This window comes from Heterodontus francisci, chromosome 18 (genome assembly GCF_036365525.1).
Source record: "Heterodontus francisci isolate sHetFra1 chromosome 18, sHetFra1.hap1, whole genome shotgun sequence".
NCBI classification, from domain to species: domain Eukaryota; kingdom Metazoa; phylum Chordata; class Chondrichthyes; order Heterodontiformes; family Heterodontidae; genus Heterodontus; species Heterodontus francisci.
Genome location: NC_090388.1, coordinates 28,286,561 through 28,312,499, shown reverse-complemented (window position 1 = coordinate 28,312,499; position 25,939 = coordinate 28,286,561). Strand labels below are relative to the sequence as shown.

The following is a 25,939-nucleotide window of genomic DNA, read 5'->3' as shown; positions in this document are numbered from 1 at the left end:
ACTGGGCATCCCTGAGGCACTACGGACCATAAGCAGCCGCAGAATTGTATTCCACCACAATCTGTAACCTCATGGATCTCGGTATATCCTTCACTCTACCAGTACTATCTCGCAAGGGGACCAATTCTGGTTCAATAAGGAGTGCAGAAGAGAATGCCAGGAGCAGCACCAGGCATACCAAAAATGAGGTACTGGCCTTGTGAAGCTACAATACAGAATTACATGCACGTTGAAGAGTGGAAGCAGAAAGCAATAGATAGAGCTCTGCAGTCCTTCCACATCTAGTTGTGAATTCTTCTTTTCTTTTCTTTTGGGCCTCCTTATCTCGAGAGACAATGGATACGCGCCTGGAGGTGGTCAGTGGTTTGTGAAGCAGCGCCTGGAGTGGCTATAAAGGCCAATTCTGGAGTGACAGGCTCTTCCACAGGTGCTGCAGAGAAATTTGTTTGTCGGGGCTGTTGCACAGTTGGCTCTCCCCTTGCGCCTCTGTCTTTTTTCCTGCCAACTACTAAGTCTCTTCGACTCGCCACAATTTAGCCCTGTCTTTATGGCTGCCCGCCAGCTCTGGCGAATGCTGGCAACTGACTCCCACGACTTGTGAATAGTGGTGGACAATTAAATAATTAATGGCTGGAGGAGGCTCCATGAATATCCCCATCCTCAACGATAGTGAAGCCCAGCACTTGCGTGCAAAAATCAAGACTGAAGCATTTGTAAACATCGTCAGCCAGATGTGCTGACTAAATTATCCATCTCAGCCTCCTCCTGAGGTCCCCAACATCACAGAAACCAGTCTTCAGCTTATTTGATTCACTCCATGTGATATCAAGAAATAGCTGAAGGCACTGGATACAGCAAAGGTCATGGGCCCTGACAACATACTGGTACCAGTGCATCAAACTTGGCTCCAGAACTATCTGCCTCTCTAGCCAAGCTGTTCCAGTATAGCTTCAACACTGGCATCTACCGACAAGGTGAGAAACTGCCCAGGTATGTCCTGTACACAAAAAGCAGGACAAATCCCATCCAGCCAATTACCATCCCATCATTTTACTCTCACTCATCAGCAAAGTGATGGAAGGTGTCATCAGCAGTTTAACAAGGCAGCTCACCACCATGTTCTCAACAGCAACTAGCGATTGGTTATAAATGCTGGCCTTGCTAGTGACACCCACATTCCATGAATGAATGAAAAAGAAACAAGCCACCCAGTGGTTAGATTGTATAATTGCATTATGATAAATTTTCACAGGCTAAACCATATTAAAAGTGGACATCGGAAATTATAATGGGAAATCATTGAGACAAAAAGTATGACAAAAATATGACACAAGAAGGCATGTGGCGCAGACAGCAAGTGTGTTCAGGTACAAGGGCTGGGAAATTTACCTCTGAAGGCCTAGTGCCGTTTTGCTGGGCTGCGCTGCACCACTAGCTGCTTCTACATGGCATGCCCTCTTATGAAGGGTGCCTGTGCCAACATCCCTAGCTTGAAGGCTGTGAAGGAGTGCTATCTGACATCACAAAGCCCAACCGGCTGATGTGGCACCAGAATACCTAATTTGGGCCACATGCATGCAGGCAACATATTTGTACATCGCTCTGCAAACAACAAGTGTTAAACTGCAGGATGGGCCCTGCAGTAGCAGTCCAAAAAGGATCAGGCACCCAAATTGCAGGTAAACTATTTTTTAAGAATGCCTGTAATTGCAAAGTGACTGAAAGTACTATGGAGCATTTTTGAAGGTGTTGTGGTGAGTTGCTGGATTTGCCAGAGTGTTGCCATATCCTCACAGTGATAGTGGAGGAATAGGTAACCTATCCACACAAAGGCTGCAATAGGTATGGGACTGCAGTTGCAGTGCCTCTGGGTCTGCAGCATGACAGTGAGATGGAGCAGAAGCTGTGGAGAGGGAAAGCTCTGCATGATGCTCTCTACCAACTTGGAGCAAGACTTCTCAATGTTCCTTGACAGTGGCAGGAGGCTGTCTGGCAGGCCAGCCAATGCACCCAGCATCTCGGTGGGCATGCCCATCAGCATTCTCCTGTATACTGCCCCATCAAGTTCTTCATCTGAGTCCTGTGCAGCAGAACTCATCTGGGACTTCACCTGCACCCCACCCCATAACAAGCTGGCAAACGAACCATCCTTTACCCCTGGCCTGGTTGAAGCCCACTTGTGCCTGGATGAGTCAGCATGTGCAGATACTAACTCTATACTTCCCTCCAAAGTATATGCAGTGCCAGTTTCTGAGCTGGCAATATGAAGAAGCAGCCAGCAACAAGGAACCCACTCGGCCCCATACTGCAATCGGGTAAAGGAGGTGGGCGCACCAAGTTTGCATGTTGCCCATCTCCAATTGAACTAGCAGGTTGTGAATTATGACACCCATGTCCAAAAAACGGGCGAATAAATTTTTATTTCTAGATTATTAATGACATTGTTATGACCAAGGCGGGAGGAGTGCACTGTTAATTCAGTCACAGCATATCAATAAATTTTCCCACTTATCAAAATAGCCAATTTGATACTCTATTTGTTCCCAGAATAAAGCACACCAAACAGGTTTCTTTAATCAACAAATAAAGTTATCTGTTTATTATAAAACAAAGTCTTAACCAATAATGAAGTAAATCTATATACGAATTGAGATATTAAAGCTCCTTATTTTCCTTAGCACATACATCCAAAAACTGGTTAACTGGGGGAAAAGGGATTTTGGTTTACAGCTGTTTCATAGGAATGAAAGGAATAAAAAAAAACTTAGTCTGTCATGATCTGGAAGGAAGTTCTTCGGTTTGGTGAGATTCACAAAGTTGAATACTTGGATGCCACTTAAAATCTTTCCAGGTGAGGTTGATGAACAGTCTGTGATAGGTGGCGTTCAAAGAACTTCAACAATAGAAGGCTTCACATAAGGTCTTCCATCAGATGTGCGGCAACAAGGACCTTCTTAAGTCTTACAGCAGCAGTATAGCAGTAAAAGGTTTCTTCCAATATTTAGGATTTCTTAAACCCAGGAAGCAACAGTACAACTTGATGCAGCGATTCTTCTGAGATAGGAGGCAATAGGAATCTGCCACATTCAAACTACAGGGTTTCTTCTCAAGAGATGCAGGATTCCTTTTCAGAGAAGTAATACTTTTTCTGGGTCTTATTCTGATCTCCAGGCAGGCCAAAATCAAATTTCAAATGCCTGCTTTTGTCTAAATCCACTGGCTTTCAAAGTTCAAAATGGAAGCCAAAACCTTCCATAAACAAGTCACATGCCCAGTCATAAATTCTTTCTTGTCATAACAGAGGGTAGCTCTGAGGTCAACCCCCTGCTGGTTTCCTTGAAATTACATGCATTCCAGTCCTTGTTTACCATTCCGCTTTTGTTGAACTTCCTTTCAAAATATCCATAAAGTTTAACTATTTGCAGGTGTCTCAATGTCCACTGAAATCCTTTTTCCGTTTTTAAAAACACAGAATCCTAAGTTTTAATACAAAACAATCCTCGAAACAACATCATCTGCTTGTTGCTGAAACATGTAATGCACTTCACCATCTCCTTTCCTCATCTGTCAACAGAGAAGGCACGACAAATATTTGGTAGCTCAGGATCAAAGACATTAGTCACAGGTAAACTAATCAATATCCCAGACACAAGAAGAGCTCAGATTTCACTTATTGCTGCAAAAGGTTGATGTCAGTGCCAGTCCCAATAAATCAGAGCTTCCATCTTGGTCAACTGTACAACTTCAGCCATCTACTTGGAAAAGATAACTGACTCTATGCATTCTTTTAGGAGGTTTCTGATAGATAATATAAGGGTGATCTACTGTTCCATTTGTGGGAGATTGTTCAATGCAGGTGTCATCAATAGAGGCTACAGTTTTCCTTTGACCATTTATCGTATTGAATCTACGATCTGAGCCAACAAATCTGAAGCGATGTGGATAATGACCATGCTTCAGCATCATCAGTTAAGAATGACCTTGTGATTCATTCTGGACTAGGTAGCTTCGACTCCTGAAAAATCCAGTTGTTCTCTGACATGGAAGCATCCATGCATTTTAACTCTTTTAGGTTACATCTGGCTGGACCTAGCTTCAGAAGAATGTTACTTCGTGACTGCAGCACTTGAGACCTCCTCAAGCCCAGAGGAAACAATCCAAAAATCTTTGTTGTCAGGACAGGCTTCCAGCACACTAGATGGTTGTATAAAGTCCTTCTGCAAGACTGGAGAATATTTTGCATCTTTGGAAATCTCTTATTACATTGGATAATTAAATACATGTTCATTTAATGTAGAGATTAAAAGCTAGAGTTAGCCATCACTGAACTGAAACCGGCATAGGCTACAAAAGGCTAGACTACATAGGTGGTACCAAAGGAAAACCATTTTGAATTTGCTAAATAAACTGTTCCACACCATTGAGTTATGACAAATTTTAAAGCAGACTCAATTTTTTTAATAAGCTGCAGAGTTGGTTCTTTGTCTCTGAAAACAAAATCTAAAAAAATCTTTGATACAAGGGTGGTAATGCTTTATGTGTGATATTTAAACATTGCAGTTTGCAAAAAAAATCAAAGATCGGATGAAGGCGAAAAGCACCTTTATATTAACCCTATACCATTGACAGTTTCTGGGCTCCAAGAGTTCCTGTTGCCACAGAAAATATGGAGTAGCTTCCAAACTGCCCATCTAAAGGGTCTTTGGAATTGACGGAATGTTGATCAATATAAGGGTAACCTGTGCGTAGAGGTAGAGAAGGTTGGTATGGTTCTTAATGAATTCTTTGCATCTGTTTTTACAAATGAGAGGGACAATATTGACATTGCAATGAGGGAGGAGTGTGAAATATCAGATGAAATTAACTTAGAGAGGAAGTGTTAAGGGGTTTAACATCTTTGAGAGTGGATAAATCCCCGGGCCTGGAGGAAATGTAACCTAAGCTGTTAAGGAAAGCAAGAGACAAAATAGTGGAGGCTCTGACCACCATTTTCCAATCCTCTTTGACTACAGGCCTGGTGCTAGAAGACTGGAGGACAGCTAACATTGTACCATTGTTTAAAAAGGGAGAAAGGGATAGACCGAGTAATTGTATGCTAGTCAGCCTAACCTCAGTGGTGGAAAAATTATTGGAAAAAGTTCTGACGGACAGGGTAAATCTTCATTTAGAAAGACATAGATTCATCGAAGACAGAACGGATTTGTTAAGGGAAGGTCGTATCTGACTAACATGATTGAATTTTTTGAAGAAGTAACAAGGAGGGTCGATGAGGGTAGTGCACTTGATGTAGTTGATATGAATTTTAGCAAGGCTTTTGATAAGGTCCAACATGGCAGACTGGTTATGAAAGTAAAAATCCATGGGATCCAAGGCAAAGTGACAATTTGGATCCAAAATTGGCTCAGAGGCAGGAGGCAAAGGGTAATGATTGATAGATATTTCCAGTGTGGTTCTGCAGGCTCAGTTCTGGGTCCCTTGCTGTTTATGGTATATATCAATGATTAATGCCTAAATGTAGGGAACACAATTAGATGTTTGCAGATCATACGAAAATTGGCCATGTGCTTGATATTGAGGAAGAAAGCTGTAGACTGCAGGAAATTATCAATAGACTGGTCAGATGGGCAGAAAAGAGGCAAATGGAACTCTTTCTGAAATGTGAGATAATGCATTTGGGAAGGGCAAACAAGGCAAGGGAATACACAATAAATGGTAGGATACTGAGAAGTGTGGAGGAACAGAGGGACTTTGGAGTGCATGTCCACAGATCCCTGAAGGTAACAGGACAGGTAGATCAGGTGGTTAAGAAGGCATACAGGATGCTTTCCTTTATTAGTGAAGACATAGTGTATAAGAGCAGGGAGGCTATGCAAGAACTGTATAAAACACTAGTCAGACTGCAATTAGAGAACTGCATGCAGTTCTGGTGACTGCATTATTGGAAGGATGTGATTGCACTAGACAGGGTACAAGTGGATACTTATGAGGATGTGGCCAGGAATGGAGAATTTTAACTGTGGGGAAGGATTGGGTAGGCTGGATGGGGTTGTTTTCTTTGGAACAGAGGAGGCTGAGGGAAGTTTTAATTGAGGTGTATAAAATTATGAGGGGCCTAGATAGAGTGGATAGGAAGGATGTATTTCTGTTAGCAGAGAGGCCAATAACCAGGGGGTGTAGATTGAAAGTAATTGGTAGAAGGATTAGATGGGAATTGAGGAAAAGGTTTTATGCCCGGAGGGTGGTGCAATCTGGAATCCACTGCCTGAAAGGGTGGTAAAAACAAAAACCTTCATCACATTTAAAACATACTTGGATATGCACATGAGGTGCTGTATCCTACAGGGGTATGGACTAGAAGGCAGAAGGTGGGATTAGGCTGGATAACTTTTTTTTAGTTGCAGGGTATGATGGGCCAAATGGCCTCCTTCTGTGCCTTAATTTTTTTTTTATACGTTTCTACATTTTTATGTTTAATGTAGAGAAGTGTGAAGTGATGCATTTTGGTAGGAAGAATGAAGAGTAACATTCACGCCATCCAAGTGCCAGGCAATGACCATCTCCAACAAGAGAGAATCTAACCATCTCCCCTTGGCATTCAATGGCATTGCCATCACTGAATCCCCCACTATCAACATCCTGAACTGGACTGCAGCAGCCACATAAATATTGTGGCTACAAGAGCAGGTCAGAGACTGGGAATTCTGCAGCAAGTAACTCACCTCCTGACTCCCCAAAGCCTGTCCACTATCTACAAGGCACAAGTCAGAAATGTGATGGAATACACCCCACTTGCTTGGATCAGTGCGACTCCAATAGCACTCAAGAAGCTCAACACCATACAGGACATGCGGAGGTTCTGACCATCATTTTCCAGTCCTCTCTGCCTACAGGCTTGGTGCCTGAGGACTGGAGGACAGCTAACGTCATACAATTCTTTAAAAAGGGAGAAAGGGATAGATTGAGTAATTAATTACAGGACAGTCAGCCTAACATTGCTGATGGGAAAATTGTTGGAAAAAATTCTGAGGGACAAGATAAATCTTCATTTAGAAAGATACAGATTAAGACAGTCAGCACAGATTTGCTAAGGGAAGGTCATGTCCGACTAACATGATTGAATTTTTTGAGGAGGGAACAAGGAGGGTCAATGAGGGTAGTGCACTTGATGTAGACCATATGGATTATAGCAAGGCTTTTCATATGGTCCCACATGGCGGACTGGTCACAAAAGTAAAAGCACATGGGATCCAAGACAAGTGGCAAGTTGGATCCAAAATTGGCTCAGAGGCAGGCAGCAAAGGGTAATAGTCGATATGTGCTTTTGTGACTGGAAGGCTGTTTCCAGTAGGGTTCTGCAGGACTCAGTACTAGGTCCCTTGCTTTTTGTGGTATATATCAATGATGTGGACTTGAATGTAGGGGCATGATTAAAAAGTTGGAGATAATACAAAATTTGGCCATGTGGTTGATAATGAAGAAGAAAGCTGTAGACTGTAGGAAGATATCAATGGACTAGTCAGATGGGCGGAACGGTAGTAAATGGAGTTCAATCTGGAGAAGTGTGAGGTAATACATTTGGGGAAGGCTAACAATGCAAGGGAATACACAATAAATAGTAAGATACTGAGAAGTGTAGAGGAACAGAGGGATCTTGGATTGCATGTCCACAGATCCCTGAGGGTGGTTGGACAGGTAGATAAGGTGGTCAAGAAGGCATACAGGATACTTGCCTTTATTAGCCAAAACACAGAATGTAAGAGCTGGGAGATAAGCTGGAGCTCCATAAAACAATAGTTAGGCCACAGCTGGAGTACTGCGTGCAGTTCTGTTCATTGCATTATTGGAAAGATGTGATTGCACTTGAGAGGGGACAAACAAAATTTACGAGGATGTTGTCTGGACTGAAGAATTTTAGTTATGAGGAAAGATTGAATAGGCTGGGTTGTTTTCTTTAGAATAGAGGAGACTGAGGGGAGAGTTAATTGAAGTGTGTAAAATTATAAGGGGTCTAAATATTCCTCTTGGTTGAGGGGTCCACAACCAGGGCACATAGATTTAAGGCAAGAGGTACGAGGTTTAGAGGGGATTCAAGGGGAAATGTTTTCACCCAGAGGAGATCTTGAACTCACTGCCTGAAAAGGTGGTAGAGGCAGAAACCCACATAACATTTAAAAAGTACTTGAATGTGCACTTGATGTGCCATTACCTACAAGGCTATGGACCAAGAGCTGGATAGTTACTTGTCATCCAGTGGAGACACAATGAGCTGAATGGCCTCTTTCTGTGCTGTAAATTTCTATGATTCTATAAAATGAGGCTACTGGCACTCAGAGATCATGGGCTGGATTTTAAGTCCTCGACATGCTGGGAGTGAGTTCAGGGTGGGCGGGGTGGGAGGAGCGGTCAAGGTGTGGGGGGAGCATCCAGTATTGCATGGAAAACTTTAAAGTAAGTCTGCACATTTGTCAGTGGCTTTTTAATCAAGCCACTGCATTATATTTCCAGGTTTCCAGACCAACCCATGTAAGCAGGCATGATGATGATTTGCATGAGTCAATTTCAACGGGATACTCCAAACATGAAATTTGATGGATTTTGGACTTGGGAGCAGAACAGAAGACATTGGCAGAATGAATTCCAGTTGTTCGAAAGCTTGCCTCGTTTTAGTGACACCTCCCTGGATGTGATGCTGGAGCCTGTAAGGGCTCGGAGGGAGATACTTTACTGATGGAAAGAAAGAAGGTGAAACAAAGAAGGTGCTGCTGGAGGTAACGGAGGAGGTCAATAACAGGAGTGTGGTGCCACACTGGTGGATTCAATTCTGAAAGTGGTTTAATGACCAAAACAGGGCAGGAAAGGTGAGTACAGTGGCACATCACCCAACCCCCTCAGTCTAGCTTCTCAAGTCTACTTCTGCACATCACTCTTCACACCAATACACCTTGCAGGTACATCCATTCCTCTCTACCTATGCACTTCCTCACATACCCATCTATCCATCTACTATTGACACTCACACTCACCTTAATGCAATATCATGCCTCTCCCTCATAGTCACTCTCAACAAATGCTCCCCATCTGTTCATTCAACACATGCTATTACTCTCACTCATAGATTGCTTCTTCTCTTCCTTGGCGGTGAAGAAAGAACAGAACACGAGGGAGAGGAGGTGGCCCTCTCAACTGACAGCTTCAGAGGAGAAACTGGATACCAGTGGAGTCTCAGCATGCCTGGTCATTGGAGATGGGAAGATGCGGGCCTCCCAGTTACCTGGTGACAGAATTAAATATCACACAGCCATAAGGAATACAACACTCACTCATGTTTTCTTGGTGTCAGCAGCAAATGAAATATGATCATGTGCATTATGTTCACTTAGAACATTCTTTCCTTGACAGTTCTGATTAGGTCTTTAATTTCTCATAGAGCCTTCAAACTTCCTGAAGGGGGACAACAACGACTCATCAGAGGAGATCGTACACTCTGAGGATGCACCATCACAGGACTCATGCAGACCAAGCACCAGCTCAGATACTCACACTGCTGTAGGACTGGTAAGGTAGATAGTTGGGTTTTCACCTGGTGACTCAAACATTGCATGTGACCAAGAGCAGATGGTGGGGACAGGGGCAGCATTGGACAGTCCGTGATGTCTAAACTCTGCAACACTGAACCTCAGGGGCCACCAATGAAGATGATACGTCTGGAGCAGCAGAAAAGAATGTGCAATGTACTGACATACGTTCCAGCCACACAGTACGTCTTGCAGAGAGATTGGAAGAGACGTTCTCAAGCATGATGTGGCCTCATGTCGCAAGCCTTTGCGATGATGTCTTTGTCCAAGAGCATAACACGTGGCAATCAGATGCAGGGCCTCACCAATGCCTTGCAAACTAAGAAAATCACCTTAAATAGGATTCATGAAACCCTAGCTTTAGCTGTTCATCACTCCACTGATCTACAGCAAAGTGCTCTCTAGCTCATTGCTAGAAGGGAATTGCAGCTGGGCCATGAGAGGGATGATGGTGAATGGGGACATGGAAGGGAAAATTCAGCTCAAAATGCTTTCACTTCTCACCTGCCTCCCACCCTCAGACAGTACTCCACATGCAGGGCCCTCACAGACTCCACAACTTAGAGGATGTTGGCCAAGATCATCTCAGCAGTGTAGAGATCTGAGCAGCCAGCCTCTACCTCAGCTGAAGCTATAGGGGTTGTACCATGTAGAAGTGCTAGAAAAGGGAAGAGTAAAGATTTGTAGTTGCCCAAGCGTATGTACATTGTTAGATTGCTAAGTTTCTGTTTCATTTTTGAGCCACATAAATATTATTTGTTTACACCACTTTCCCACCTTGCTCATTTTTGGCTGCTGCTTGGGAAGTGGCCTTTTCACTTGTGATAAATGGTAAGGCATGAACTGGCACCAAGCAATGATGGGGCTGTGAAAGGGCTGCATGGTTGTTTGCAGGGCTGCATTGTTTTGGGGAAAGGTTCAGGGGGGTGGGGGGAAGGAAGTAGATTTTACGTGTGGCTGTCAGAGTAGTGGAACCTAAGCAAATCTTGCAACAATGAGGTCATTCTTGGCATCCTGGGCAGCTACTGTTCCTGGTGTATTAGCCACATCACCTTCCTCTTCCTTTGAATTGTCTGAATAAACTTTGTGCTCTGTGCCTTGCTCCTTCTGAAGATCCAAACCTCATTGCTGTGCCGAGCACAGCACACCACAATCATTCTGGAGACCCTGGCTCATGTGTATTGATGGGCACCTCCAGATCTGTTGAGGCACTTGAAGTGCACCTTCAGCATGCCTTCAACAATACCTTTCAAACCCACACCTAGAAGAACAAAGGCAGACACATGGGAACACGATCACCTGCAAGTTCCCCTCCAAGCCACATTGCCCTGACTTGGAAATATATTGTTTTTCTTCCACTGTCACTGGGTTAAAATCCTGGAACTCCCTCCCGAACAGCACTGTGGGTGCATCAACACCAGATGGACTGCAGAAGGGGTTTCACCACCACGTTCTCAAGGGCAATTAGAGATTGGCAATAAATATTGGCCTAGCCAGCAACGTCCACATCCCATGAATGAAAAAAAAGCTGATTACTTGCTCAATGACACATCTGACTGTCAGATGGCTTTCATTATATTGCTCCTGGTCAGAAACAGTGGTCCTGGTTGGATTCCTCAAGGATATCATCAACTATGTTTTAGGTGGGTATTTTCTTTTATTCGTTCCTGGGATGTGGGTGTCGCTGGTTAGGCCAGCATTTATTGCCCATCCCTAATTGTCCTTTCAGGGTATCTCTTGATTCCAAGCAGCCAGGCAATAAGTTTGCTTTGAGGTGCAAAGAGGTCAGGGAGGGTGGACTGCTGCTGTACAAAAGCATCATGGTAGCTTCCCAGAAATCTTGCACACACTTGCATAAACATCACACACCTGCATAAACATCTCTTTGTGGCTTGCCACCTGCTGCACATTGATGGAGTGGAAGCCTTTGCAGTTGATGAATACTCCTGGATGATCTGGTGATGCCTTAATTATCACATGCTTGCAGTCGATGATGCCCTGCATATGTGGGAAACCAGTGAGAGCTGCAAACCTGAGCATCTGTTCATTCTGACTGGCATCATCGGTTACAAAGTTGGCATTATCGCCTGCCCTGGCATACAAGCCATCAGTCACCTGTCTTTTGCATTTGTGGGCTACTAATTGTGAGATCCTACAACTGTCTCTGGATGAGCCCTGGGAGGAACCAGAGACAAAGAAGTTGAGGGCGGCAACGACTTTGACACCCACTGGTAAAGCGTGGCCAAGTCCATTTGGCAGCAGGTCTTGTTCGAGCAGGCTACAAATGTCTGCCAACACCTGACACAACACCCTGAGCCTGCTGAGACTCTGGTATTCTGATATATTCAGGAAGCTTAGCCTCTGCCTCTACACCCTGTGTTGCAGGTATGGCCTCCTGCGAGCTGCACCTCTCTGCTTATCCCCTATCTCCTGTGGAGCAACAGGTCTGTAAGGAACAGGCTGTTACTGCTTCTGCACCTACTAGTTCTGATCCTGCTGCTGGTGCTCTTCTGCTGCCCTTATCTGGGGTCTAATGTAAAACAGCTTAAGTGGCACTCATGCTAATCTACTCATAGATCACAACTCCAAAGTGAAGATCAGACATACAAACCACTAAAGTTGTGAAAGTAACCTCCCAGCACAAGTACTATGAATCAGCCTTTCACATAATCAGGCAAGAAAGCAGCTTTGAGGTTTCAATACTTAATGCCATCTTTCCCTGTCATGTCTTCAGCCCCTCAATTGTCGCTATGTTCTCACCTTACTTTCACAGTCAAGTTCCAGGAAGCCCAGGAAACCCTTGCACCCGCCATTAAATTCCAAAAGCTATGTCATTGTAATTGAGCGAATAACATATTGAAATTGACAACCTGCTTCTCCCGACACAGTTGCTTGCGTGCAGCCCAACATGCTGCAGTTAAATGCAAACGTCATCAGACTGGTGCTGGTTTCCCGACACACTGTCAATTTCCATGCTTTTAATCCTCCCTACCCGCTGCTCCCCAACCCATGCATTTCTGCAAGTTAAAATTCACTCCCATCTCTCTGGGTGCCCAGCATGATTAGAAATTGCATAATTATTTTTATTTTTTGTTATTCATTCACGGGATGTGGGCGTCGCTGGCCAGGCCAGCATTTATTGCCCATCCCTAATTGCCCTTGAGAAGGTGGTGGTGAGCTGCCTTCTTGAACCGCTGCAGTTCATGTGGGGTAGGTACACCCACAGTGCCGTTAGGAAGGGAGTTCCAGGATTTTGACCCAGCGACAGTGAAGGAACGGCGATATAGTTCCAAGTCAGGATGGTGTGTGACTTGGAGGGGAACTTGTAGGTGGTGGTGTTCCCATGTATTTGCTGCCCTTGTCCTTCTAGTTGGTAGAGGTCGCAGGTTTGGAAGGTGCTGTCGAAGGAGCCTTGGTGCATTGCATCTTGTAGATGGTACACACTGCTGCCACTGTGCGTCGGTGGTAGAGGGAGTGAATGTTTGTAGATGGCATGCCAATCAAGCGGGCTACTTTGTCCTGGATGGTGTCGAGCTTCTTGAATGTTGTTGGAACTGCACCCATCCAGGCAAGTGGAGAGTATTCCATCACACTCCTGACTTGTGCCTTGTAGATTGTGGACAGGCTTTGGGGAGTCAGGAGGTGAGTTACTCGCCTCAAGATTCCTAGCCTCTGACCTGCTCTTGTAGCCACGGTATTTATATGGCTACTCCAGTTCAGTTTTCGGTCAATGGTAGCCCCTAGGATGTTGATAGTGGGGGATTCAGCGATGGTAATGCCATTGAATGTCAAGAGGAGATGGTTAGATTCTCTTTTGTTGGAGATGGTCATTGCCTGGCACTTGTGTGGCGCGAATGTTACTTGCCACTTATCAGCCCAAGCCTGGATATTGTCCAGGTCTTGCTGCATTTCTACACGGACTGCTTCGGTATCTGAGGAGTTGCGAATGGTGCTGAACATTGTGCAATCATCAGCGAACATCCCCACTTCTGACCTTATGATTGAAGGAAGGTCATTGATGAAGCAGCTGAAGATGGTTGGGCCTAGGACACTACCCTGAGGTACTCCTGCAGTGATGTCCTGGAGCTCAGATGATTGACCTCTAACAACCACAACCATCTTCCTTTGTGCTCGGTATGACTCCAGCCAGCGGAGGGTTTTCCCCCTGATTCCCATTGACCTCAGTTTTGCTAGGGCTCCTTGATGCCATACTCGGTCAAATGCTGCCTTGATGTCAAGTGCAGTCACTCTCACCTCACCTCTTGAGTTCAGCTCTTTTGTCCATGTTTGAACCAAGGCTGTAATGAGGTCAGGAGCTGAGTGGCCCTGGCGGAACCCAAACTGAGCATCACTGAGCAGGTTGTTGCTAAGCAAGTGCCGCTTGATGGCACTGTTGATGACACCTTCCATCACTTTACTGATGATTGAGAGTAGGATAATGGGGCGGTAGTTGGCCGGGTTGGATTTGTCCTGCTTTTTGTGTACAGGACATACCTGGGCAATTTTCCACATTGCAGGGTAGATGCCAGTGTTGTAGCTGTACTGGAACAGCTTGGCTAGGGGCGCAGAAAGTTCTGGAGCACAGGTCTTCAGTACTATTGCCGGAATGTTGTCAGGGCCCATAGCTTTTGCAGTATCCAGTGCCTTCAGTCGTTTCTTGATATCACGTGGAGTGAATCGAATTGGCTAAAGTTTGGCATCTGTGATGCTGGGGACTTCAGGAGGAGGCCGAGATGGATCATCAACTCGACACTTCTGGCTGAAGATTGTTGCAAATGCTTCAGCCTTATCTTTCGCACTGATGTGCTGGGCTCCCCCATCATTGAGGATGGGGATATTTGTGGAGCCACCTCCTCCAGTTAGTTGTTTAATTATCCACCACCATTCACGGCTGGATGTGGCAGGACTGCAGAGCTTAGATCTGATCCATTGGTTATGGGATCGCTTAGCTCTGTCTATCGCATGCTGCTTATGTAGTTTGGCATGTAAGTCGTCCTGGGTTGTAGCTTCACCAGGTTGACACCTCATTTTGAGGTATGTCTGGTGCTGCTCCTGGCATGCCCTCCTGCACTCTTCATTGAACCAGGGTTGGTCTCCTGGCTTGATGGTAATGGTAGAGTGGGGGATATGCCGGGCCATGAGGTTACAGATTGTGGTTGAGTACAATTCTGCTGCTGCTGATGGCCCACAGCACCTCATGGATGCCCAGTTTTGCATTGTTAGATCTGTTCGAAATCTATCCCATTCAGCACGGTGATAGTGCCACACAACACGATGGACGGTATGTATCCTCAATGTGAAGGCGGGACTTCGTCTCCACAAGGACTGTGTGGTGGTCACTCCTACCAATACTGTCATGGACAGATGCATCCGCATTTAGAAATGATTAATTGAAATAACATTGTTTAATGTTACTGATACCGGATATTACTTAAACGGAAGGTTGTTCCACTACCACAGTGAATGAAAATTAAAATGATTCCATTATAGATTTTCACATAACCACCTTTACTCATTTTTTTTGCTCATGTACATTGATTGGAATTGCCACTAATCAATCTTTATTGGGAAATGTTAATTTCTAAAGTCAAAGATTATGAAATACAACAAAGTCCACTCAATTGCTATACTGCTACTCTATCAGGTTGCAGTACAAATGGGTATATTGTAAATTGCAACAGCATTATCTAATTTGTTATATTTACATTTTTCTCTGAGTTTTCATGGCATATTTGCATAAACGACTTCAGTGCTGAGGAATGAAACTTATTCCTTTTTTAATATTCAGTTTCAGTAGTAAGCACTCCTGAGTTAAGTATAGCAGTGGCCATAGGAGAAATAAAAATTTTTTCATTGTGCTGCAACATTCCATTTTAATCTTAGCTTCAAACGAGCAGGATACTATACACCAGGCAGAGAGAAAAGTGTTTCAGCTCATTAGACTGCGCTGAATTTAATGCCAGGTGACAGAGGTGAAAAAACTGTTCTAACCCACTGTTAGCCTGTTCCTTACAGACCTGTCATCCAGTCCTCTTGGCTTCTTGGTGGCATCCGTGGCTCAGTTAGTCAGACTCTTGCCTCTGAGTTCAAGTCCCACCCCAGAAGTTGAGCACAAAAATCAAGGCTGACACTCCAATGCAGTACTAAGGGAGTGTTGTACTGTCAGAGGTGCCATCTTTCAGATAAGGTGTTAAAAACCAAGGTCCTGTCTACCCTCTCAGGTGGATGTAACAGATCCAATGGTATTATTTGAAAAAGCGGAGGGGAGCTTTCCCCAGTGTCCTGGCCAATATTTATCCTTTGATTAACATCACAAAAAAATCCCAGCTTATTTTGTCATTATCACATTGCTGTTTGTGGGAGCTTGCTGTACACAAATTGGCTGCTGTGTTTCCTACATCACAACAGTGACTACACTTCAAAAGTATTTCATTGGCTGTAAAGCTCTTTGAGATGTTTGGTGGCTGTGAAAAACGCTATATAAATGCAAATCTTCCTTTTCTTTTTCTTTTTATAAATAGTAAAAGTAAAGAATCATGTTCCAGAACATTGTAAATATTATACTCTGTTTTACTTTCCCTTGAGAAATATACATTAATGGTAGAGTATAATGCAAGCGTGTAAAATAAAACTATTTCCCTACAAAATAACACAGAAGTAAATGCAAGTGAAACTGAAGAAAGTCTTCAGGGAACTCTAAGTAACAAGTTGATGATATACTGTAGTAAATGCTACTTACCCTTTAATAAAGCAATTATCTCCTCTGTAAAGCATCCACTCTCAATCCATTCACGATAATCTTGAATTAAATCAAATGCACTAACACCTTGATTGTTCTTCTGCTTTATATCTGCTCCTAGAGAAAAATAAAATGTTAATGCAAGTTGGAAGCATCACATCTCTGGCTTCACTCTCTAAAATTTCACCCAGTCTATGCTTCTCTGTATGTTTTAGCAGATGCAACCAGTACCTCATACAATTCTAGCAGGTGTACAATCATACAGAAAAAATAATTGAAATGTTGCTGATTTTATGGACAGACCATAACTGCATTTTAAACAAGAAACTCAGAGAGTCTATTTAACAAAAAATTGTTTTCTATGTTGATAATTCATGAATCCAATCCCCAGCCTGATTGATAACTTGGGAAAATTTCTCCAGTACTATCAATTTCACCTTTGATGTCAGTGTTCATATTAAGTTTTGAGGTTAGGTTGGGGAAAACCATATTAAAATGTGTTCATTGTATTTATTGCAACCTGATGCCTTGGCTGTTCTGTTGGAACATAATCATTTTAACACTGACAAATAAATAAAAACACAGTTCTGACAGCTTCATAGCTAAATGCACCATATTTCTATTGCTGAACCTTTTAGGCCATAAAGATCATAAATTTAATCTGTGGTACTGTGCTAAATTGATTGATCTTAGCCAGGCAGCAATGTCCTTGGGCTAAAGAAGGGATAATTTAAAAAAAATCAGAGTTCTTGGGCTGAATTTTTACTTTCACAGTGGGGCGACTTTTTGACCCAGCCACTGTGGTTGGATCTGACTTCTGGGTTTCCTGACCAGTTCGAGCAGATGGGTGTGAATGATGACCCGCATCAGTCTGTTTCAGCTCCACAATTTAAATGGACTCTGCAAAGGCCAGAATTGAAGCATTGTAAAAGTGTCATGATAGAATTAGGAACTTCACAGATGGAGGTTCAATTTGGAAAGGCAATACCACGCTTCTCCAACCCTTTCCTGGACATCGTGCTGGGGGTTGTAAGGGCCCACAGGGAGCTTCTGTTCCCCACAGACAGGAGGTAAAAAGCAGCCTCAGAGAACAAGTAGGCATAGCTGGAATTGCCGAGGAAGTCAGCAGCAAGAATGAGGTGCCTCGCTCTTGGATACAGTGTTGCCAGAGGTTCGATGACTTGATCAGGTACATTCAAATACAAAACCCCTCACTCTGTTTTCCGCAGCCTTCTGCTGCACATTAGAATCAGACCAGCAAAACTTCCAGGTGCAGCCATCCCTTTATTTCGAGATTCCTCCTCACGTTCCCATCTGACCAGCCACCACTGAAATTCAGCCTTATCTTATTTCAATGACACACCCATCCCTCACAGTGACCTTCCACAAATGTTGTCATTCCATCATCTCAGAACATTCTACAGCTCTCAATTATATGTTTCTTCTTTCTCTCATTGCAGAAGAGAGCACAAAACACTGGGGAGAGGCAGAGACCCGATGGTGGTCCTCCTTGACAGCTATGAGGAGGATGCGCTGAACATAAGCCAGGTTTCCACATGTCTGGCCATTGGTGATGGCGAGATGGGGGTTTCCCAGCTAATGGTGACAGAATTAACTATAACACAGCCACATTGCATACAATATTCACTTATGTAGATTTGTCATCAGCTGCTGAAATATGATGACATGCACAATGATAACTTAAAACCCTCTCATCTTCTCAGTTTTATTCCATGTCTTTCATCTCTCACAGGCCCTACTAGCTTCTCTTAGAAGGTGGTGCTGGAGGAGGAGGAAGACTTCTCAGAGGTCATTCACTCTGAGGATGCACCATCATACAACAATTGTGCACCTTCCACCAGCTCAAATACACACACCTTGGTGGAACCTCCAAGGCAGGTAGTGACATTGTCACAAGGAGAAATGCACATCACAAGTGAGTAGGAGCAAGGGGTGGAGAATGGTAGGAGGGCGCAGGACCCTCCAAGCTCTGCTCAGCTGGACACAGATGCTGAGCCTTGGGGGGAGCACTGACAAAGGAAACTATTATGGAGCAGCAGCAGAAAATGTTTGAGGTTCTCTCAGCCTTTCCAGTGGCATTGTGCATGACTGCAGAGAGATTGGAGCAGTCTGGCTCTAGCATAAGTACCAGGTGTCTCAGCCCTTCACACTGATGTCTACATCCATTGAAAGAGTGGCCACCTGCATTGAGCCTCAGACATGGCAGGCAACCAAGTGCATGCTGGCCCTTGCCAATGGCTTGTGCACTCAGACTGCTATCTTGATGAGGATTGAGGTAAACTTTGCCTTGGCCATTCAATGCCTCACTGAAGTGTAGCAAAGTGTTCTCCAGCTCTTAGACAGCAGAGAAGTGCAGGTGGGCCATGAGAAGAAAGATGGAGAAAGGGTAAACAGAAGGGGAGATTCTGCTCAAAGTGTTCCACTCCTGAGCTGTCGCCGCCCACCTCAATCTGAGCTCCATATGCTATCACCTGTACTTCCTGTCCCTATGATCGAATCTGCACTTGCACACATGCAGATGTCTTTCACAGGCTCTAGAATCCAGAGGATGGGGTCAAGAGCATCTGAGCAGTCAGAGCAGGGATACAAGCAGCCTGCCTTTACCTCTGCTGAAGCCACAGATGTTGTAGAAAAAGAAAGAAGGATTTATAGCTGTACAAGAGCATTCACTTGGGTGTTTAACATTGTGTTACATTGTCACATTCCTGTTTATGTTTATGAACCAAAAACTTTATCTCAAAGATCCATCGTCCCATCCTCCCTATTCTTGCCTACCACCTCTCAAACGACCTTCTGCCTTGTGAAAAAAAGATATGGCAAGAGTAAAAGGTGAGCAATGGATGTCTGTGAGAGCGATGAATTGTTGTCCTTGGGATTGATTATTGCTGGGGGCTGGGGGGCACATTAGGGATAGAATTGGTGTGGCAGATGGCTGCACTGTTTCAGATTAGCTGAAGCGTGCCTGATCAGTCCAGCCCACAAATCCCTGGCTGTGGACTGCAGATGCCCTCACCACATCAGGCTCCTCCTCCTCCTCCTGCTATTGTTGCAAAGATGTCTGCATCTTCCTCCCCTGGAGCTCCAATCCTTGCTGCTGTGCAATGTTCATAATTCCAGATTTCCCATCTGGAAATCTTCCAAACCTGCTCCCTTCACAGCCCCAAGTAAATATTGGGGCCTATATGTGTGCATGCCAAGATCAGCTGTGATATTACAGTCAAATAGCCTCACAACCCTTACTGTCCAAGCTAACCTGAACAATGTTCAATTGAATGAGAACCAGGAAGCTGCCAGTCTGCGGAATCATACTCTAAGAAAACATCAGTGCCTTCAAATAAGGAGAAGCAAAAACTGGATCAAACTGCTCTGCAACAGGTAGATATTTTTCGGGAAAACTGTACCTTATTCAGCTTGTACACTAATGGGTCAATATGAGGATGGTTCCTGTCAATTCTATCTGCAAGCACTGATAAGGATAAAACTGCTAGATCAGCAGATTTTCTAAGTCTTGAAAGATCCCTGTTTCCAGTTTCTAGATCTCTCAAATCTGTATTATAAGAGTAGTTTGCCAGGAGTAAATCCTCACAATTTCTAAACTCCCACTTCCATTATGATAGCAGCATATTATGCTGGGTATATGGTGGCCTAGCTACAGTAACCAGTTGAGAAGTAGTTTAAATATTTTAATGCAAAATAGCAAATGGAAATGACAAAGAAATAAAAAGATAAAAGCCGTTGGCTTCGAGAGAATGTCGGACAGGTGCCAATAAATTGTGGATGTAGTAATGATTCAATTAGATAGCGCATCTCACTGAGTGACATGAATAAGCATGAAATTTTAAACCATGCATCAGGACCTTTCATCGCAAAAGTGAGGTCAAGTCAGGTAACGTTTTAAGATATGTTACAAATATGTTGAAAATATCATTGCAGCAACACTCACAAGTGTTCCCATAACAACTCTGATTCACATACAGATTTATTTAAAAGGGAAAATCTGCCTCATATTCTTGCAAAAAAAAATATAATGGCCTGAAATATGCTGCAACAGCATTGTTGGAATAATAGGAATATAATAACAGGAGTAGGCCATTCAGCCCTTCGAGCTTGTTTTGCCATTCATTTAGATCATGGCTGATCTTAATTCCATTTACCTACCTTGGTTCTGTAGCACTTAATACCCTTGCCTCAGAAAAATCTATGAGTCTCAGTTTTGAAATTTTCAATTGATCTACCCTCAATAGCTTTTTGTGAGAGAGAGTTCCATATTTACATCACCCTTTGTGTGGAGAACTGCTTTTTGACATCATTCCTGAATGGTCTAGCTCTAATTTTAAGGCCATTGTTCCTGACTCCCCACCAAAGGAAATAGTTTCTCTCCATCAGATTATCAAATTGTTTGATCATCTTAAACACCTCAATTAAATCACCCCTTCTTCATTCAAGGGAATACAAGTCTATCTAGTCTAGACCTCATAATTTAACACTTATAGCTCAGGTATCATTCTGGTGAAGCTACACTGAACCCTCTCTAAGACCAATATATCCTCCCCGAGATGCAGTGCCCAGAACTGGATGCAGTAATCCAGATGGGGTCTAACTAGTTCTCTGCATAGCTGTAACATAACTTCTGCCCTGTGTGTTCCAGTTCTTTTGAGATAAAGGCCAATGTTCCATTAGTTTTTTAAATTATATTTTTGTGTTGTCCACTAGCTTTTAGTTATTTCTGTACTTGGACCCCTAAATCTCTCTGCTCATCCACAGTTCCTAGCTCTTTGCAATTTAGAAAATATGCTGATCAATCTTTCTGAGGTCCAAAGTGAATTACCTCACACTTTCCCACATTGAGCTCTATCTGGCATAGTTTTACCTTCAACGATCACCAAAAGTAAGACCCCAATCCTCCAGCAATGATCCTAAGCCAAAATGTGCTGGGGAACTCACCATATGCCACAGCATTAATAATGATGATCCAAAGAGGTTTGAAGTGGCTCTATTGCTAGGAAGCAGGCCAGTTTTATACACAGGCCAGTTATATCTGGAGGCAGAGGCATTACCCTTGTTTACATCAACATAACAAAAGAATAAAAACGCAAAACAATCTGCTCAGATTTCACATTTTCATATTTAAAAAATCTTAAAAACTTTATCCAGGATGATTAGCATAAACAAAGTTCATGTTTACTTATTTTTAATAAATACATATTGAGTATTGTATTTTCAGCAATACTCAAGTTCTATACTACCAAATGATTATTTGAATATATATTGGTTATTCTCTCATTTAAGATATCATTTTAATTTAATCTGAATCCATCAATAATCGGGTCGATGCCAATGGACACCAATCTGCTAAAACAAGGGCCCTTCATTACTTTCAAGTATCTTTAACATTGATTGTGGAAATGAATAGCCTGGGGATTAGAACAATGACCCCAGCATAATATTATTTACAGCTTAACGTTATATAACAAAATCCACCTGAAGACTTTTATCAGCTGGAAAGTGAATCTACGGAATATTGCGAGAAAATTGTCTGGATCTTTTCAATTCCCCATTATTGGTCGATTTTATTGAATGAATGTGGGAATTTTAGTATTTAGAACTTTACAATGAAAATGTGTCTGGTGGGACTAAACGGCTTCATTTGGTTAGATGCGGCAATTATGATTTTGAGCAAAATTTGCTTTAATGCTTTGATAATTTTCTGTTTTAAGGGAAAGTTTGTTCAAATTCTTTATTTGGTCTATTCTTACATGACATCAGCTAGAGAATAAATAAATTGAGAATACACTGAGGATTTCACCAAGCTCTAACCAACGTGAACTTCATGGAAGCGCATGGGTAAAGGGAGGACATGCAATGGTTGTCAACTTCATCATCGCTAGATTCCATGCAATTTTGATTTCATATATATATATTAATTTATTTAATCAGTTGAGCACCATTGAAAGAACCTCTTTTTTTCCCTGCCTGCCTTTTCATGGGATACCTGGAACATTTTTTCAGTCCTACTCAGGTCCTTCCTAACTTCTTTTTTCTGTACATTGATGACTATCAGTTTCACTTCCTGATCTCGCTCTAAACTGGAATATTTTAGCAACTTTGCTTCTAACTTCCAGCCCTCTCTTACCTTCATCTTGTTCATCTCTGATTCTTCCCTTTCCTTGCTCAACTTCTCTATTTCACTTCTGGGGATAGACTGTCCACCAATGTGAACTACAATCCAGCAGCATCCACAACTATCTTGATAATACTTGTTCCCACCCTGCTTCTTGTTAGGACTCTCCCAGTTTTTTGTTTTCCAATATATCTGTTCTAATGATGCCATCCTCCATAAGAATCTCTTAAATGTCTTCATTATACCTCGGCTGAGGATTCTCCTACACTGTGATTCTTGGGTTCTCGATTGCTCTATTCCTATTTTCTGCACTTCCACACCACCCCCCCCCCCTTCTTCTCTTTCCCAGAGCCATGATAGGGCCTCCTTTGTCCTCATTTTCCACCCCACCTTCGAATTTTATAGATCATCCTCCACCATTTTCTCCACATTCAGCATGATGCCACCACGAAACACATCTCCCCCTCCCCTTTCAGTATGCCAGAGACCATTCCCTCCATGACACCCTATTTAATCACCCCAACACCTGCTCTTCTCCTGCTGGCGCCTTCCCATGCAAGTGCAGTAGATGCAACATCTACCCTTTTAGCTCCTCCTGTACCTTTGTCCATGGCCCCAAAACACTCCCTACAAGTGAGACAGTGATTTACCTGTACTTCTTCAAACACTATTTACTGTTCATGGTGCAGTCTTCCCCTCACTGGGGAGACAAATTTCAGATTGGGTGATCACTTTACTGAACAGTTCTGTGTAGTTTGCAAGCCTGATTGCTTACCATGTTAATTCTCAAGCCCACTCCCACTCTTATCGCACTGTCCTTACACCTCCTACACTGTTCTAATGAAGCTCAATGCATATTCGAGGAACATTAACATTGAAGTTAACAACTTTTGACCTTAACCATCACTCTCATTTTCCTCTCAGACAGCAGGTGCTGGGAATGGAGGATGGCTGCACCAGAGTCACTAGAGATGCAGGAGGTGTGGTGATTGCTTGGTCAGGGGATCCCTTACTGGTACATGGTCACTGAGTTTGTCTGGAGCCCAGGGATCCACCTGCCTTTCTTCTTTCACATTCCTGGGCCCTGGCCTACTCTTCACCAGAATTTCCCCCTCCTCTGCTATCCTGCTGTAACCATTTATAAATCTTCTAGATTCATCTATTCTTTATATGTTTGTCTCATTATCACTGCCTTTTGCCTTGAACCATCATCACTTTTGTCATTTAATCATTACTTTCCTCCACCCCATCACATATCTTTTTCCTGTTTCCCTCTCTACACATACTTCCTGACTTGCTGCATTTTTCCAGCATTTTCTGTTTTTATTTCAGATTTGCAGCATCCACAATGTTTTGCTTTTGTTTTAACCTCTTAAATGTTTATTGAATATTATTTGATTGGTACAGAGCACCATGCCGTATCAGTCGAAGTGACAGCAGCGATCAATGTATCATTAATTCAGAAATTAGTGATCACCATTGATTTTTTTGGGGGGGAGGCAAACCTATTTTCATTCACTTTTAGTGAAGGTAATGGTGAATCGGGACAACAGTACCCAGAAAGTAAGGTGCATCATAAGTAATGCTGTAAATCATTCATGTCAAAATGTCCTGAACAATTGCGCTAGAATAACGGTGAGTGCAGTAGATGAGCCATTACTACGTGGAAGTTTTCAGGAAAATTCAGGCCTATATAATGAAAAACAGTTGGGGACAAGCCAAGAGATACAGCAAAGACAATGAGATAACGTGTGTGAGAAAGAAAAAGACGACAAAATGAGTGAAAGATAGAGGTAGAGAATGAATAAGAGTGGGTGACAAGTAAGAGGAACAGAAAAAGAATGAAAGACATTTCTTTTACATTTATCCAGAAGCAATGCCAAATAAGATTAACTGTACTGTTAAAAGAAGAAAAAAATGCCTTCAGTACCATGTTTTATTAGAAGACTTGCCCCATAATAGTTTGATGCCTGAACTGCAAAGAAAAGAGGGGTGCAGTGGTCACAATTAAGTACATCAACCTCAGCATCGTTTGATAGCAGTAATATCAGCAGGCCATTGCAATTATTGTTAACAGCAGCAAGGTGCAAAGTACTGTGTGTGAGAAACAGAAAAAAATTTATTTTATGTATTATAAATTACAAAACAACAGAACAATAAATCTAAACACAGTAAAATTAAGATAATAGATTAGTTACTTTCAGGCACCTTCATGAAAATAAAATCAATGAATTTCATCTGGTAAAAAAATACATAATTTTATAATTGAGGGGCTTTGAAAATAGCAACAGATCACTGACTAAATAAAAATCATGTGGCCCAGAAAAGACCATATCCATTCCTGGAAGGTCAGGGAGTTACTGTAGGCGTGATTGAGGTTGACCTGAAATAGATAGGCTGAGAAACACTGAAATCTGTCTGAGGCCTAGCAGGGGTGGATATGAGGAATAATAGAGGTGGATCTATTCTGAGAGAAAATAACAACCCTTAACGTCAAAGACAAAGTAGGGGGGTTGAGATGATGTGTCACAGCAGCAACATGTTTTGATGTTTATTTTTGCCATTTTGGTGTTGCATCAAAACTTCTGTTTTATCCATGCTTTCTACATTTTATGTAATTTTTAGCATAGTATCAGAGTAAAAGTGGATGAAGTCTTGGCACAACAGCTACACATAACATGATTTGGAAGCACCACAAAAGGGAGAACTTAGCTCTAACTGTGTCACACAATTATGTTAGTGATGCAGTAAGAGGTGGGGGGAGCCACACTTTGGAGTAGGATCTAGGATTTTTCTAAATGAAAAAGCTGATCCTACTGTTATCTCCAGGAAAGGGTTGGTACAACAGGTAGGTATCATTAGAACTTTCTAGATTAATACTTATCTCAAATATTTTTGCATATTCTAATTATATCACAATAGAATCATGCAACTGACTGTGCAGATAATCATTAACCAAGCAAAAATAGTACAGATAACATTAAGCACATTTGTGAAAAACATTTAATTTGCTCCCTTCTGCATGACCTGCACTGCTTGATTAGAATAGGAAACTTTTCAACCCAAATCAGGATGCAAAATTGTTTGAAACTATACTAAAGGTGCATAACCTTTTGTACGCATAACTGAGCTAAATCTAGAGGTATTATCTGTTACTTTATTACCTATTGTTTTTTCTTTAGAGTGTTACGACCAGGTGAGAAAGGGGTCTAGGGTTTCCTCTCAGCCTTACTTTAGTCTTACCGTAACAAGGTTTAATTTTAAACACACCATTTTTTGCTCCCCCTTGGTGAATCCTTGTTCACTGCTTTCCAATTATAAGAAAAAGAAACCAGCACCAACAAGTTTTCTTAGATTTAAAGAAGAAAGGTTGAAATTTATTAAGCTTAAACTCTAATTTGGTTAACGCCTATGGATACACGACTTGCCCATGCTAGTGTGCATATGTGATACACACATGCAGATAGAGACAGAAAAGAGCAG

At 42.7% G+C, this 25,939-nt stretch overlaps 1 protein-coding gene across 2 annotated transcripts in view; it reads right to left on the bottom strand.

Annotated features, from left to right (window-relative positions):
• Window positions 1-25,939, bottom strand: part of LOC137379829 (putative ankyrin repeat protein RF_0381) — a 214,984-nt gene that overhangs the window by 15,917 nt on the left and 173,128 nt on the right. The window contains exons 13-14 of one of the 2 annotated variants that reach the window (XM_068051206.1): window positions 24,387-24,550; window positions 16,315-16,431 (exon numbers count right to left, since the gene is read on the bottom strand). In XM_068051206.1, coding sequence (XP_067907307.1) covers window positions 16,315-16,431; window positions 24,387-24,550 — 281 coding nt within the window. Of the gene's footprint in view, window positions 1-16,314; window positions 16,432-24,386; window positions 24,551-25,939 lie in introns of those variants that run through there. The other variant, XM_068051209.1, reaches the window with a different exon arrangement.